The following is an 18,595-nucleotide window of genomic DNA, read 5'->3' on the forward strand; positions in this document are numbered from 1 at the left end:
AGTTTTAAATTTAAATTATTATCCTGAGGTATTGGAAATTCATATTCAGACCTGAATTTCAGGGAGCGAACTATCTGAATCTCTTTCTGGTGATTTCCCTTAGAGGTAAAAATTACATCACATTCATCCTACTAGTTTTTTTCTTTTTCTTTTCTTTTCTTTAATTTCTTTTCATTGTTCAAGAATTCATTGTTTATGCACCACACCCAGTGCTCCATGCAATATGTGTCTTCCACAATACCCAACACCAGGATCTCCCAACCACCCACCACGCTCCACTGCAAATCCTTCAGTATGTTTCTCAGAGTCCATAATCTCTCATGGTTCATGCCCGGAGCACTGGTTGTGGTGCATAAACAATAAATTCTGGAACACTGAAAAGAAATTTTAAAAATAAATAAAAATTTTTTTAAAATTTTTTCAAAAGAAACAAGAGCATTGAATGACACATTCAGATATTTTTAAAGCAACATTTTCACAGCAAGCAAGGTTTTGTGGATTGTTTTGTGTGTATGCTAACTTTTTGTTTCTTATCTCTATTTTAAAATTTTCTGAATAGGATCAGCATTTTGCTGGGAAGGGATGAGCAAGGTCTGAAACTGCATCCTTTCAACCCATAGAACATGTGCAGTGCTTCAGTTCCCGTGAAGATTCTGACCAGGTCAGTCTGAGGAAGACAGAGATCCACCTGCCCCTTCCAGCTTTGTTTGACTTGTATCTGAGAAGCTCTGCTTTAGTCCATAATCTGTTGTTGCCATTAAATATCAGTGTCATGTACAGTTGATGGGTGTTCTACTGAACCTTTTTAGAAGATCAAGAATGCTAAAAGGAGTGAGTAGCTAACTGAAAGGCACCCATAAAAGAAGCCAAGTTTCGTATTTTGCTGGTATTTCATATTTTGCTCTTTTTATTCTTCTCTTAGTAATCTTTCAAAGTTACATTGGCAATGTTGACTCACCATTTTACCATACTCAAGGTATGGGTGCAGATTGCAGCTGAAATGAGAATTTCATCTCACCAGCTCTTGTCCCTACTTCTCTGTGGCTTCCTTTTACCACTGACACCCATCCGTAGCAGTGGGTATTTAGATGTTCCAGCTAGAATTTCACCTGTTAGCGACAACATGTGGATCAACAATCAGAGCTCACAAGATGATTTTATTTTATTGGGATTCTTGGACCATCCCTGGCTGGCGACACCTCTCTTTGTAATCTTTCTGGTGGCCTACATCTTTGCCCTATTTGGAAATATCTCCATTATCCTTGTTTCCTGCCTGGACCCCCAGCTTGACACTCCCATGTACTTTTTTGTCTCAAATCTATCCCTACTGGACCTCTGCTACACTACCTGCACTGTGCCACAGATGTTAGTCAACCTTAGGGGAAAAGACAAGACCATTAGCTATGGTGGCTGTGTTGCCCAGCTCTACATTTTCTTGGCCTTGGGTTCTACTGAATGTATACTGCTAGCCATCATGGCCTTTGACCGTTATGCTGCCATTTGCAAGCCTCTTCACTACCCAATCATCATGAGTCAGAGACGCTGCATCCACATGGCCACTGGGACCTGGATCAGTGGCTTTGCCAACTCTCTTGTGCAGTCCACACTCACTGTGGTGGTCCCACGGTGTGGACATAGGGTGATAGACCATTTCTTCTGTGAAGTTCCTGCACTTTTGAAACTAGCATGTGCTGACACTCATGTGAATGAGGCTGAGTTCAATGTGCTGGGGGCATTGCTACTTCTGGTGCCCCTCACCCTCATCCTGGGCACCTATGTGCTCATTGCCCGGACAGTAATGAGAATCCACTCTGCTGAAAGTCGCTGGAAGTCCTTCAACACCTGTGCTTCACACCTGCTGGTGGTGTCCCTCTTCTACTTCACAGCCATCAGTATGTATGTCCAGCCTCCCTCTAGCTACTCTCATGACAGGGGGAAGATCATGGCTCTCTTCTATGGGATCATCACGCCCACACTCAATCCATTTATCTATACACTGAGGAACAAGGATGTGAAGGCTGCCCTGAGAAGAGCACTGACCAAGGAGTTTTGGGTCAAGAGGAGATGATCTCTGGAAAGGAGACCCACGAAGCACAGATAGATGTGTTTTCCTCCCTGAGAGGATCCTGGGCATGGAAGTGATGAGAGAATGGTACATCAAGTGCCACAGAGTTCACAGATGGAGCAGGACTGGAAAGAAGCAATAAGTCTGGGTGATCTCACAGTTGTTATCAACTTATGAGAATACCTGGCTTATAATATGAATCCTATCAGGTCTTTTCACCTTGATTGCCCTAACTACTAGTTAACCCTAATGGCTAGCTAATTTAGTGTTGGGGGGAAATTGGTGTAATAACTAGATAAAAATATATTTAGAAAGTTTAGAAAATATATTTGGTGTGAATTATTTCCAAATGAATCCCAAATAAATTATAAATAATCATATGTTTTTTTAAAATGTCACTGCTATCCTGAGTCAACTTTAATCAACATGTGTTGACCACATTTGGGCATCCTCCAACATTCAGTCCAACTGCATCTCATCCACAAGGGTTTTGGCCTCAAAGGTAAGTGAACTCAAGAGGCATATAGGTCAAAAGCATATAAAATAGAAATGTGCAAAGGGAAAATCCATGAAAATCTTTAGAGTCAGTGATTTTAAGTATATGTTATTTTGACCATAAACCCAAGTCAGTCTTTTTTATGATAAACAATGATGTCATGCTCAATAAAACAGAACTTATCCTGGATCAAGACAGAAAACAACAGACAGTGAAGATGGTAGGAATACGTAAGGTGGAAAATATTCTAACCCAAAAAACTTTACTAGCGATTGATGAGTTTGACAAACTAGCTTCCTTCACCACATGAATGGGTAAGTTAGTCCTATTTCAATGTAGGAGTTCTGAGAATATCATTTTGAAATTTAAAGCCTTAGTTGATCTATTAGATTCTTTTTTTCTTAAGAAAAGTTTTTATAACTCCTAGCTATAAACTGCCTCACAAATACATTTTAGTCAAAACAAAGTGAGTTCAGCAAACACTCAACACTATTTTCTGAAATGAAAATTCAATCTTGTATTATATTACTGGGTATATGTACCACCTCAACAGAGTATTGTACAAGCTGTATGCCTTTTAGGGACAACCATTCATTATCTTTGACTATAGTTTCTTTGACAGCAAACAGGGATACTAATGCCTTAATTCAAAGGTTTGTGAAATTTTTTTCCCACAGAACACTGAGTTTAATATTTAATATTGTAGCTCTATGCCCCATAAAGCAAATCTAGACAACAAAATTAAATTCTAAATTCATAGAGCTCTACAGAATGTTTGATTTCAGACTTAAAAAATCATGGACTTAGCACTCATTCTGAGTCATCGGCACAATTTCTACGTCATTCTCTCCATTCTAATAGATATCCTCAAGTTTCCTTATAAAATTATCCTTTCCAAAGTCCAGTCTGTCCATAAATACGTTTAGCCATTTTTGCTTGTTTCAGTTTTCTGTAGTTATTTCAAACTAATGGATCAGAGTTCCTTAAAAATATGTGCTCCAAGGTTCTAATAATCATGAACAATTATCTGAAAACCACTTAGTGTGTTTTATCAGGATCCTTAATATGGGGGAATAAATACACCAATGGAATGATTTTCAGGTTCTGGATTACATTTTAAATGGGAACATGAATGAACTATCTGCTTCAACACTCTGTAGGAGATTCCAAAAATTTAGAAGAGCAAATATTAAAGACAGCATAACACAAAACATGCATAAAATTTCTAGTATCCTAGTATGTGTTAATAAATAATGTTTACAGTATTATTTTAGTCATTCCAGTTAAGCAGTTTACCTCTGAGGGCTTTTTGTTGTACGGGTGTATTTGAGGTCACTAGATAAAAACAGCACATATCCTTGGACTTGTTAGTTTTACTTAAGAGTCTAGATAGACATGAACAGACAGTTCTCCAGTGAAGACATACAAATGGCCATCAGACACATGAAAAAATGTTCATCATCACTGGCTATCAGGGAGATGCAAATCAAAACCACATTGAGATATCACCTTACACCAGTTAGAATAGCCAAAATTAGCAAGACAGGAAACAACATGTGTTGGAGGGGATGTGGAGAAAGGGGAACCCTCTCCACTGCTGGTGGGTATTGGAGAGGGCATGGATTACATGGAGCACTGGGTGTGGTGCAAAAACAATGAATACTGTTATGCTGAAAATAAATTTAAAAAATTAAAAAAAAAACTTCATGTATGGAAAAAAAAAGAAAGAAAAAGTATTTGAAAAAAATCCAGCATCCCTTCCTGATTAAAACGCTTCAAAGTGGGGCGCCTGGGTGGCTCAGTGGGTTAAAGCCTCTGCCTTCAGCTCAGGTCATGATCCCAGGGTCCTGGGATCGAGCCCCACATCGGGCTCTCTGCTCAGTGGGGAGCCTGCTTCTTCCTCTCTCTCTCTCTCTCTGCCTGCCTCTCCACCTACTTGTGATATCTCTCTCTCTGTCAAAGAAATAAATAAATAAATTTAAAAAAAAAAAACGCTTCAAAGTATAGGGATAGAGGGAACATTCCTGAACTTCATCAAATCTATCTATGAAAGACCCACAGGAAATATCATCCTCAATGGGATAAAGCTTGCAGCCTTCCCGTTGAGATCAGAAACAAAACAAGGATGCCCACTCTCACCACTCTTGTTCAACATAGTATTAGAAGTCCTAGCAACAGCAATCAGACAACAAAGAGAAATAAAAGGTATCCAAATTGGCAATGAAGAAGTCCAACTCTCTCTCTTAGCAGATGACATGATTCTTTATATGGAAAACCCAAAAGACTCCACCCCCAAACTACTAGAACTCATACAGCAATTCAGTAACATGGCAGGATCAAAGTCAATGTACAGAAATCAGTGGCTTTCTTATACACTAACAATGAAAACACAGAAAGGGAAATTAGAGAATCGATTCCATTTACTATAGCACCAAGAACCATAAGATACCTGGGAATAAACCTAACCAAATAGGTAAAGGATCTGTACTCGAGGAACTACAGAACACTCATGAAAGTAATTGAAGAAGACACCAAAAGATGGAAGACCTTTCCATGCTCTTGGATCGGAAGAATAAACATTGTTAAAATGTCTATACTGCCTAGAGCAATCTATACTTTTAATGCCATTCCGATCAAAATTCCACTGGTATTTTTCAAAGAGCTGGAGCAAATAATCCTAAAATTTGTATGGAATCAGAAGAGACCCCAAATTGCTAAGGAAATGTTGAAAAACAAAAATAAAACTGGGGGCATCATGTTACCTGATTTCAAGCTTTACTACATGTGAGATGTCCAGTACATCAAATTCCATAATAACCTTCTAACCTGAACTTTTTGATACATACACCTGTGTTTTTCTTTTGCATTTCTATTTTTTAAATTTCTTTTATTTATTTTAGTTTAGTTTAGTCTAGTTTATTCATTTTTATTTTTATTTTCTAATATTCATATAAAGTTAAACTTCAAGTTAATCCCCTTTCCCCAATCAATGATACCACTATAGGTAAACCAATTTTTAATCCCCCTTTATCTTAGGAAAGTTGAGTCCTTTAACAAAGATATTAAGATACATCCAGGAAGAATCAAAACAACCTTCCTTGCCCACACTGAGAATTTATAACCACTCTCCCAGCTTTCTCTTCCACCAGTGTTTCTGTGTTTTTGTGTTTGTCCTGATAGTATATAATTCTTACATTTGGGGTTCTTTTTGACAAGGTTCTTCCTTTATTCACATATATATATATATATATATATATATATATATATATATATATATTACTTTTTTTTCTCTTGTCATATAATTTTATCAGTCTTTTTTTTAATTTTTTATTTTTTCAGCATAACAGTATTCATTATTTTTGCACCAACCCAGTACTCCATGCAATCTGTGCCCTCTACAATACCTACTACCTGGATCCCCCAACCTCCCACCCCCCGCCCCTTCAAAACCCTCAGATTGTTTTTCAGAGACCATAGTCTCTCATGGTTCACCTCCTCTTCCAATTTCCCTCAACTCTCTTCTCCTCTCCATCTCCCCTTGTCCTCCATGCTATTTGTTATGCTCCACAAATAAGTGAAACCATATTTTATCAGTCTTTTTGCTTGTCTGTTTTTGTTTGTATACTTCATAAATCTTAACTTGGGGCCCATTTGGGCTGAACCTTATCTTCTATCTCCCCTTTCTTTCCTGTCTCTCTCTCTCTCTCTCTTTTTTCTTTTTCTTTTCTTTTTCTCTCAAGCTTTACTACAAAACTGTGATCACCAAGAGAGCATGGTACTGGCATAAAAACAGACACATAGACCAGTGGAACAGAGTAGAGAGCCCAGATATGGACCCTCAACTCTATGGGCAAATAATCTTTGACAAAACAGGAAAATATATCCAGTGGAAAAAAGACAGTCTTTTCAATAAATGGTGCTGGGAAAACTGGACAGCTATATGTAGGAGAATGAAACTCGACCATTCTCTTACACTGTACACAAAGATAAACTCAAAATGGATAAAAGACCTCAATGTGAGACAGGAATCCATCAGAATCCTAGAGGAGAATATAGGCAGTAACCTCTTCGATATCAGCCACAGCAACTTCTTTCAAGATGTGTCTCCAAAGGCAAAAGAAACAAAACGAAAATGAACTTTTAGGACTTCATCAAAATCAAAAGCTTCTGCACAGCAAAGGAAACAGTCAACAAAACAGAGAGGCAACCCACGGAATGCGAGAAGATATTTGCAAATGACAGTACAGACAAAAGGTTGATATCCAGGATCTAGAAAGAACTCCTCAAACTCAACACACACGAAACAGACAATCGTATCAAAAAATGGGCAGAAGATATGAACAGACACTTCTCCAATGAAGACATACAAATGGCTATCAGACACATGAAAAATGTTCATCATCACTAGCCATCAGGGAGATTCAAATTAAAACCACATTGAGATATCACATTACACCAGTTAGAATGGCCAAAATTAGCAAGGCAGGAAACAACATGTGTTGGAGGGGATGTGGAGAAAGGGGAACCCTCTTCCACTGTTGGTGGGAATGCAAGTTGGTGCAGCCTCTTTGGAGAACAGTGTGGAGATTCCACAAGAAATTAAAAATTGAACTTCCCTATGACCCTGCAATTGCACTACTGGGTATTTACCCCAAAGATACAGATGGAGTGAAAAGAAGGGCCATCTGTCCCCCAATGTTTATAGCAGCAATGGCCACGGTCGCCAAACTGTGGAAAGAACCAAGATGCCCTTCAATGAACGAATGGATAAGGAAGATGTGGTGCATATACACTATGGAGTATTGTGCCTCCATCAAAAAGGATGAATACCCAACTTTTGTAGCAACATGGACGGGACTGGAAGAGATGATGCTGAGTGAAATAAGTCAAGCAGAGAGAGTTAATTATCATATGGTTTCACTTATTTGTGGAGCATAAAAAACAACATGGAGGACAAGGGGAGATAGAGAGGAGAAGGGAGTTGAGGGAAATTGGAGTGGGAGAGGAACCATGAGAGACTATGGGCTCTGAAAAACAATCTGAGGGTTTTCAAGGAGCAGGGGGTGGTTAGTTGGGTGAGCCTAGTGATGGGTAATGTGGAGGGCAGGTATTGCATGGAGCACTGGGTGTGGTGCATAAACAATGAATTCTAGTACACTGAAAAGAAATTTAAAAAATAAAAATGTTTTTTAAAAAGAAAAAGGTAGAGATCCAGGAAAAGATTTTACTAAAAGGATCTTCATCATAACATTATTTTTTAATAGCCAAAATTATCCAGGACTGTAATAAAACATTGCAAACCCACACATGAGAAGAGTAAACAGTCTTTAGAAACAGTGTTGTGGAACACTGTGGTGACATGATCACAATGAATTGCTATGTGGGCAAACAGGATTACAAAACAGTATGCATGATATGATCTCATTTTATTCAACACATGCAAACAAAAATGTCTATGAAACAAACATAAAAAAAACAGTATGGTTATGTGACCAGTGGGATTATGGTATTTCTTTGTTTCGTTTACCTATATTTTCTAGATTACGAGGAATACATAACTGCTTTTATAATAAAAAAATTAATATATTAAAAAAAGTTAAACAATACCCAAAAAAATAGTCTAGATAGACTTAAAAATAACTGAACACTAAAACTACTTTGAATTGAAATGATCATGGATATATTATTTTGGACATTGTACACATTTTTATTTTTTTAACTTTATTTTATTTTTTCAGTGTTCCAAGATCCATTGTTTATGCACCACACCCAGTGCTCCATGCAATACATTCCTCTCTTAATACCCACCACAGGCTCACCCAACCCTTCACTCTCCTCCCCTCCAAAACCCTCAGTTTGTTTTTCAGAGTCCACAGTCTCTCAGAAACATGGCTTCTCAAAGAAAGTTAATGCTGATATGGGAGGTTGTTCCAGATCTGTTCCCCAAACTCTAGGGATATATTTTGATTCATTTTCAAGATTATAGATATAATAGAGCAAACCACCCAGATTTAAGCAAAAAAAAAAATTAAAAAGAGAGAGAATTGAATATTTAATTTTATAAATGCAACTAATATTTCTGCATGAATTCTGCCTGCTATTCTAAAAATTTATATATTTAAATACATTTTTAAATGATTTGTAGTCCATGCATGATCAAGCAGGTAAATCAATATAATACAAAGTTAAAAATGAGACTAATGGAGAAATCTTTTTAATACTCCTGAAAGTATTACTGAAACATTAGTAAATTAATCAAATATTACATTAGTAAATTTTATAAATATCAGTAAGTCATTAAATAGAAAAATGCTTTGTGATATAGATGGAACAATAGGGAAGCCTATTCAATAGGTATATCACAAAACAAAGTTGTACCTACTATTTACCGCCTATTAACCACTTTCTATAGACTGAATGTTGGTGTTCTCCCAAATTTCACAGGAGGAACTTACTTTCCATGGGATACTAACTACACATAGAGCTCTTGGGAGGTGACTTGGTGGTGGGAGCAGTCCCCATGAATAGGACTGGAGCCCTGTTAAGTGGCCTCAGAGAGCCCCGTGGCCCTTTCTACCCTGTGAGAGCACAGTGAAACATGGCTGTCTATGAACCAGGAAGCCCTCACCAAACAAGGATCTCTTGTCTCCTTGATACCAGACTTACCAAACTCCAGAACTCTGAAAAAAAAAGTTTCTGTTATTTATAAGCCATAGTCTATGGTGTTTTGTTACAGCAGCACAAACAGAATAAGACACCACCCATTGCCTTAAAAAATTAATAGATTATTAAAAAATATTTAAGAAACATTATAAAATAAGGAAAGTGGCATTGTAATTAACTGTTCCTTTGGTGAGGTTTCACTGTGCTGAAAATGTTTATTCCTTGATACTTAAGTATTTCATAATAGTTATTGATGTCAAGTGTGTATATAAGTCGCTGAACTGAAAAAGAATATTGGAAGTGAGTAAGACATTAGAATGTTCTCAAAGACTACAAGTCCAGAAGAAAACAGATATGAATAAATAAAGATGGACACAGAGCTGAGAGTCCAGAAAGACTCATAGTGTTTGCTGTAAAAAGGGTCAGAGAAGAGAATGTTAAAGAGAAAATCTCTGGACACCTGCAGAGGGCCCTCCCTGGGTGTCCCCCTGAGCCATGGTTATCACAAGCCTGCTAGAAACTCTCCAGGCTTAGAAGAAGAGGCCTGATGGAGTGGAGGACATAGTACCTGAGCTTACACCAGGGTTGAGGATGTGGGGCAGCACTCCAAACCCCAATGGTAGGCAATAAATAGCCTGAGACTATACACTGCTCTGGTCCCACCTAGCAAATCCTCAAACAAGAATCAGAGTATCACACTGTTTCTAAGTAACTGAATACCTAGCATCCAGGGGGGAAAAATCAAGAATACTTATAGGAAAACAAATATATCTGCTGTCTTTTTTAATTTTTTTAAATTGTATTCTATTTTTTTCAGTGTTCCAAGATTCATTGTTTATGCATATATTGACCTTCTAATTGTATTAGGACCACATGATTCAGGGAGATAAAATGGGAGTATAATTAATGACACAATTTTAAAAGTCTTTTTTTAAGATTTTATTTATTTATATGGCAGACAGAGATCACAAGTAGGCAGAGAGACAGGCAGAGAGAGGCGGGGAAAGCAGGCTCCCGCTGAGCAGAGAGCCCGACATGGGGCTAGATCCCAGGACCCTGAGATCATTACCTGAGCCGAAGGCAGAGGCTTTAATGCACTGAGCCACCCAGGCGCCCCAATTTTAAAAATTTTTTTTCCTCCTAGTTTTAGCACTTCTCCTGTGCTTTGGCAGCCTTGGAGGTCACATTTTGAGAGGTCTCAGTCCCCTCATTATTGGAAAGAATGAAACACCAACTTTCCTAGTCAGATTTGATGTGAATGAGGAATATACTATTTTGTTCTAAACCACTGAGATATGGGATTGACTTTTACTGCAGCTGAATCTAATTCACTTGAATAATAATACAAGTAGAGTAATCCCAACTGTAAGGTATTATTGTGAAAAAAGTTTAAAATTGATACCTGGAGAAAATACTACAAATAGGTAAATCACTAGTATTCCCACTATAGCCCATAAACCAATTGGAAATGTAAGCCAACTTTGTTTTTCTTCTGTAAAAAAAAAAAAAAAAAAAGTTGAGGGAGAGAGAGACATGCACAGGGGGAGGAACAGAGGGAGAGAGAGAATCTCAAGCAGACACTCCACTGACTGCAGAGTTCCATCCCAGGACCCCAAGATCATGACCTCAGCTGAAACCAGGTGTCAGAAGCTTAATGCACCCAGAGGTCCCTAATTTTGTGTTACCCCTTATCTTGATAGCCATATTTATAAACATAAACCAGCACATGATTTTCTGAGTTAGGTTTATAAAGAAAAACTCTTATTAGTGTTTTTTTCCTAAATATACAGCTTCGTTGGTGGGAGGGGTATGTGATAGAAAAAAAGCAGGAGAAGGAGAGGCAAGATGGCAAAGTAGGAGACTCTGTTTCAGCCTGGTCCCCTAAACTGAACTAAATATCTACCAGAACACTCTGAACACCTGTGAAATCTCCCTTAGGTGTAAGATTATACACTTCTGGATCTCTATGGGGGCAGAAGACATCAATGGAGAGGTAACATTAGAGTGGGATCACTCGGACTAATATCAGAGGATAAACAGAAGGGGGAGGAAGCCACCAGAAGCAACCTATTGGAAAGTAATACCCCAATACAAAAGTGCCCTGAGCTTGAGGACCAACATTAACTTGGAGTCTGGTTAAAAACACTCAAAAAGAGCAAAAGATTTTAAGGGGCAATGGTGGAATTGGGTGATCATGGGCAGGGGCCTAAGCCCATGGACCCAGGAGAGTCACAGCCAGTGACCACCCATGCCAGAGACTGCAGCGGATCTGCCAGTCCATGGACCCTGAGCCCGTGGCTTTCCATTGCTTGCACCACCACTCAGCTAGGCACACTCCCACCTGGGCCTGAGAGAGCCTGGTGTGGGTGCCAGCCAAGGGTCTCTAGGACTGCAGCCTTCCGTGACCTGCATGACTCCACGGTTTGAGCGTGCTCCCACCCATGACTGAAAGAGTCTGGTGTGGGCGCCAGTGGGCTGTCTCTAGGATCGCAGGCTTCCACAACCAGCCATATAGTCTGAACACTCCAGGCCCACATCTGAGAGAACCCCACATGATACCTTGTCAGGATCCCTCGGTGGCAGCCTTCCATGACCTGTGTCACAACTGGGTCTGAGCACACCCTGTGTGGGCCTGAACCCCAGACAGCAAAGGCAGCCACCAGAAGTGGGCTCCTCATATCAATATCACTCCTGGTTTAGTGGCAAGGGGGTGCAGAGACAAGCAGGAGCCTCTGGTGACCACTGGGATGGTGGCTGGGGGTACGTGCTGCCTGTGGGAGGTTGCACTACTCATCAGAGTTTGCAGAGGGGGATTCTGTGTATTCTGGACCACCCAGAGGGGAACAGAATGAGGGTTCTCTCTGAGGTGGAGGTCTGTGTGCACACAAATTCCTTCTTTGCTATGACCCTCTGAAAAGCTGCAAAAAGCCACCAAAGAACAAAAACCTTCAAAGAACAAAAGCCTGAAATTGGTTTCCACAGAACCCAGCACCTTGATAACCTGCAGGGAGACTCAACCTAACCAAGACTGATGGGAGAATATCACAGCAGGCCCCTCCCCCAGAATGTAAGCCAAAAGAATGAGAAGACAACCACCACAGGGTCCCCATAAAACTATAAAGCCCCAAAATCAGGAGAAAACAATATATTAAACTCCCAGTATTGTCACAAAACCTGCATATTTCATAATTACAACTTTTCTTTTTTTTAATCCGTTCTCACAACCTAATTTTAATTCTTTTAACCTACTTACCATTACAACTAGAGATTTAATACAACATATTCCATAATAACTTTTTAACTTGCACTTTTTCATATATATACCTGTGTTTTTCTTTTTCTTTTCTTTTTTTTGTTAATATATATATAAATATAAGCTTCAAGGTCATCGTTTTCCCCATTCAATACAACCCCTATATATAAACCACTTTAAATTTCCGCATATCTCTGGGAATTGAGTCCTTTAACAAAGATATCAAGACATACCCAGGAAGAACCAAAATAGCATTCCTCTCCCACAACAAATTAAACCTATCCCATGCACAAGAAGGGAAATACTCAAAATTAGAGCAGAGATCAATGAGTTAGAACCAGAGATACAGTAGAACACATCAAAGAAACTAGAAGCTGGCTCATTGAAAGAGTTAATAAGATCGATAAGCCACTGGCCAAACTAATCTAAAAGAAAAGAGAGAGGACTCCAATTAATAAAATTATGCATGAAAGGGGAGAGATCATCACTAATACCAAGGAAATAGAAATAATCACCAGAAGTTATTATCAACAAATTGAAATTGAAAAATGTTCCATGCACATAGATTGGAAGAACAAATATTGTGAAAATGTCTATGCTAACTAAAGCAATCTACACATTTAATGCAATACCTATCAAAATCGCATCCATTTTTTTCAAGGAAATGGAACAAATAATCCTAAAATTTGTATAGAACCAGAAAGACCTCGAGTAGCCCAAGGAATATTGAAAAAGAAAGCCAAAGTTGGTGTCATCACAATTGCAGACTTCAAGCTCTATTACAAAGCTGTCATCATCAAGACAGCATGGTACTGCCACAAAAACAGACACATAGATCAATGGAACAGAATAGAGAGCCCAGAAATATTACCCTCAACTCTATGGTCAACTGATCTTCAGCAAAGCAGGAAAGAATGTCCAATGGAATAAAGACAGTCTCTTCCACAAATGGTGTTGGGTAAATTGGACAGCTACATGCAGAAAAATGAAACTGGATCATTTCCTTACACCAACCATGAAAACAGACTCAAAATGGATGAAGGACCTCAATGTGAGAAAGAAATCCATCAAAATCCTCGAGGAGAACACAGGCAGCAACCTCTTCAACCTCAGCCGCAGCAACATCTTCCTAGGAACATTGCCAAAGGCAAGGGAAGCAAGGGCAAAAATGAACTACTGGGACTTCATCAAGATCAAAAGCTTTTGCACAGCGAAGGAAACAGTTAACAAAACCAAAAGACAACTGACAGAATGGGAGAAGATATTTGCAAATGACATATCAGATAAAGGGCTAGTATCCAGAATCTATAAAGAACTTAACAAACTCAACACCCAAAGAACAAATAATCCAATCAAGAAATGAGCAGAGGACATGAACAGACATTTCTGCAAAGAAGACATCCAGATGGCCAACAGACACATGAAAAAGTGCTCCACATCACTTGGCATCAGGGAAATACGTATCAAAACCACAATGAGATCCCACCTCACACCAGTCAGAATGGCTAAAATTAACAAGTCAGGAAATAACAGATGCTGGCGAGGATGCAGAGAAGGGGAACCTTCCTACACTGTTGGTGGGAATGCAAGATGGTGCAACCACTCTGGAAAACAGCATGGAGGTTCTTTAAAAAGTTGAAAATAGTCTCTCATGGTTCACCTCCCCTTCCAATTTCCCCCAACTCCCTTCTTGGAAGGGGAGGCGAACCATGAGAGACTATGGACTCTGAAAAACAATTGAGGGGTTTGAAGCAGCAGGGGTGGGAGGTTTGGGGAACCAGGTGGTGGGTATTGGAGAGGGCATGGATTGCATGGAACACTGGGTGTGGTGCAAAAACAAGGAATACTGTTATGCTGAAAAAAAAAAATAAAAAAAAAAGCAAACCAGGAATATCCCCCCCAAAAAAAAGTTGAAAATAGAGTTACCCTATGACCCAGCAATCGCACTACTGGGTATTTGCCCTAAAGATACAAAGGTAGTGACCCAAAAGGGCACCCGCACTGGAATGTTTATAGCAGCAATGTCCACAATTGCCAAACTATGGAAAGAACCTAGATGTCCATCAACAGATGAATGGATAAAGAAGATGTGGTATGTATATACAATGAAATACTATGCAGCCATCAAAAGAAATGAAATCTTGCCATTTGCAACAAAGTGGATGGAACTAGAGGGTATTATGCTTAGCGAAATAAGTCAGTCAGAGAAAGAGAATTATCATATGATGTCCCTGATATGAGGAAGTGGAGATGCAATGTGGGGGGTTTGGGGGTAAGAAAAGAATAAATGAAATAAGATGGGGTCAGGAGGGAGAAAAACCATCAGAAACTCTTAATCTCACAAAATAAACTAAGGGTTGCTGGAGGGAGGGGTGTAGGGTGAGGGTGGTGGGGTTATGGACAATGGGGAGGATATGTGCTATGGTGAGTGCTGTGAAGTGTGTAAACCTGGATATTCACAGACATGTACCCCTGGGCTAATAATACATTATATGTTAATTTAAAAAAAAGAAGAAGAAGTAGTTCAGAACAATATCCCCGATGAATATGGTTGCCAAGATTCTCAACAAGATCCTAGCTAATAGTATCCAACAGTACATTAAAAAGATTATCCACCATGACCAGGTGGGTTTTATCCCTGGGATGTAAGGGTAGTTCAACATTCACAAATCAATCAGTGTGAGAGAACAAATCAGTAAGAGAAGAGAGAAAAACCACATGGTCCTCTTAACTGATGCAGAAAAAGCATTTGACAAAATACTGCATCTGTGCCTGATTAAAATGCTTCAAAGTACAGGGATAGAGGGAACATTCCTCAACTTCATGAAATCCACCTATGAAAAACCCACAGCAAATATCATTCTCAATGGGGAAAAGCTGAAAACATTCTCTGAGATCAGGAACATGACAAGGATGCCACAGTTGTTCAACATAGTACTAGAAGTCCTAGCAATACCAATCAGACAACAAAGAGAAATAAAAGGCATTCAAATTGGCAAAGAACAAGTCAAACTCTCTCTCTTCACAGATGACATGGTATTTTATATGGAAAGCCCAAAATACTCCACCCCCAAACTACTAGAACTCATACAGCCATTCAGTAATGTGGCAGGATAGAAAATCAATGCACAGAAATCAGTTGCTTTCTTACACACTAACAGTGAAAACATAGAAAGGGAAATTACAGAATTGAAATATTTTGATTATTCATAAAGAAGATTTCAGAGGAACATTTGGGTTAATAATTCTTTTTGGACCAAGATATTGCTGCCTTAGAACCACTGGCTTGTGACCAGAATTCCACAAGAATGAGTCTTATTGATTACTTTAATATTCTAGATTCAGGGATAACAGAAGAAAAAACTTTTGTACTGAATCCAGAATCTTGCTTTATTTTTTTATTATGTTAAGTTAGTCCCCATATAGTACACCATTAGTTTTTAATGTAGCATTCCATTATTCATTGTTTACATAGAACACCCAGTGCTCTTTAATTCATTAACATTAAAAAAAATACAAAAATAAGTGAACTTAGGGGCGCCTGGGTGGCTCAGTGGGTTAAAGCCTCTGCCTTCGGCTCGGGTCATGATCTCAGCGTCCTGAGATCGAGCCCCGCGTCGGGCTCTCTGCTCAGCGGAGAGCCTGCTTCCCTCTCTCTCTCTCTCTGCCTGCCTCTCTGCCTACTTGTGATCTCTGTCTGTCAAATAAATAAATAAAATCTTTTAAAAAAAATTTTTTAAATAAAAAAAATAAGTGAACTTAGAGCTATTTTAAGTGCTGGTCAAATGGAATATAATTTACACTGAATTTTTTATATCTAGGAGTAGTTGGAAGATGCAACTTTTTTTTTTAGTTTCTGTCATTGTAAAGAAAGCTGGTCTCATATTAAATGTTCATACTGCAATAAAAATGCCTTTCCTATAACCAAAGTCTGAAGTTATCCTATAGAAAATATATCATATATATGATGTATTTTTACTTCCCTGGAATGCACCAAATATAAGATTCAGTTAAAGTAAGATAGTAATTAACTTACTTTCCACTGAGATAATCCCTTGGGGACAGCTCCACCAAACCCCATCCTCTGAACTCAGTGTTTACTTAAACACCAACCACCCTGAACAGCCTTGCTCCCTTGTGCCTGGGCAGCACTGGCTGCACTTTGGGTGTCATGGGCTTTGTGGGAGATGAAAATGTCCCTGGAGTCTATGCCCCCTCTTCAGCCTTGTATGAATGCACCTCAGTCCTCTCCTTGCCTGAAAATTTCTGAGCTACCAGCTTGACTCTAAAACAAAGATGCTTAGTCTTGGGATTGATGAGATTTGTTCTTAATGACCGAGAGCATCAGAGCAGCTCTGGTGAGTGAAGTTTGTTTATATTTTATGAAATTTATAGCCATTCTCCTGAAGAGCATAGTCCATGATTTCCCCTCATAGCTCGTTCATTTCTTGAAATATGTTCATGATGTTTCTTTACCTGTGATTCCTCCTGAATAGCTCCAGCAAATCCACAAATGACCACCAAAATGGTAAATTCAATGTGTTTTGTTGTTATTTGAAATTTCCTTTCTTAAATAAATGACGCTATTGTAGCTTTTTCTTCTAAAACATCTCTTTCACTGGCTCTGTGATATTACTCTTTGCTGCTGTTTTTCTCCTTCCTCTGTGAATATTCTTCCTCACTTTCTTTGGTTGGTTCCTCTCATGCATATCACTTGAAATTTGATGGTATCTAAATATCATTCTCTGTTCTCTTTTCTGTCTTTTTTCCCCTAGAAATATTCTTTTAAGTGTCATCTAAAGGAGTCAGATTAACTGCTTTTCTACATGATTTTCACATGGTGTTGATTTAGTACATGATTTTCTGAACTGGTGGTGTTGAGTTCCAGACCCTCATATGCAACTTCCAGGCCAGCACACAGTCACCTTGACTGGGTCTCTCTCATAACAGTCATCTCCTCTCCCACCTGTCTCCCTGTCTCTGTTATCTGACATCCTCTCTGCACATCCATCAGCCATACGGATTTTATCTGCTCATTTTCTCTTGTAATTGTTACCTCTAGCTTTCACACCTATAGAGTAGTTCAAACCTTCATCATCTCTGGAAATATTTCATTCTTCAGTTAGGGGTTTTTTTATTTTATTTTTTAAAGACTTTTTAAAATTTATTATTTGACGGAGAGAGACAGCAAGAGAGGGAACACAAGCAGGGGGAGTGGGAGAGGGAGAAGCAGGCTTCCCTCTGAGCATGGATCCTGATTCAGGGCTTGATCCCAGTACCCTGGGATCATGACCTGAGCCAAAGTCAGACATTAATGACTGAGCCACCTAGGCACCCCTCATCCTTAAATTTTATGCTCTTCCAATCCAATGTCCATGTGGTTGCCAGGCACTTCCTAAAACTTAGTTTCAGTGAGCTCTCAAAATAAATGACAGCAAAACAAAAAGATAATAGCTCAGTGATTTTCAACCTCTTTCCATGGTTAGGGATTCATCAATGGAATAAATCACAGTAACTGGTGGAGTTACTCAAGTAACTTGATAGTACTGTGTAGAATTGAAATCAATCATGTATATACCCAGCTAAGTATTTACTTAGTGCTGTTATGTTAGGTTCCATTGCCAAAGTTGGAAAAATGGACAGAGATAGTGAAGGAATTGTCTCATGGTGAAGAAACTCAGCACAAATGGACTGACCTTTCAACATGTCCACAGATTTTTTAAAAAGAAGTAAAAATCAGAAGAGTAATTCTGACACCCAGAATGATTTTGTCATTCTATAGTAATCCATTTAACATAAAGAGTGACATCATCCAACCCTCTAACAATTATGTTACATGTGGTATTAAGGTTTTGTTTGTTTGGTTGGTTGGTTGGTTACTTTAGGAACTGGGCACTCACTATCTGATATATTTCAAGCCCTATAGAAAAAGAATAAATGCTTATTCTTATTTTAAGAGTCACAGTAGAGAATACTGAAAAGGCATATACTCCACCATTCAGCATTCTGCCTACAACATAGTAAGAACTAAGTGCATTTTAAAAACCTCATTATTGAGGAACCTGGGCGGCTCAGTGGGTTAAGCCTCTGCCTTCAGCTCAGGTCATGTTCTGGGATT

At 38.9% G+C, this 18,595-nt stretch overlaps 1 protein-coding gene across 1 annotated transcript; it reads left to right on the forward strand.

Moving 5' to 3' along the window:
- The first annotated feature begins 1,123 nt into the window (after positions 1-1,123).
- Positions 1,124-2,068, forward strand: LOC125090397 (olfactory receptor 2B6-like). Its single transcript, XM_047713036.1, has one exon. The coding sequence runs from the start codon at positions 1,124-1,126 to the stop codon at positions 2,066-2,068; it is 945 nt and encodes a 314-aa protein (XP_047568992.1).
- The last annotated feature ends 16,527 nt before the right edge of the window (positions 2,069-18,595 follow it).

This window comes from Lutra lutra, chromosome 2 (genome assembly GCF_902655055.1).
Source record: "Lutra lutra chromosome 2, mLutLut1.2, whole genome shotgun sequence".
Lineage (NCBI taxonomy): Eukaryota > Metazoa > Chordata > Mammalia > Carnivora > Mustelidae > Lutra > Lutra lutra.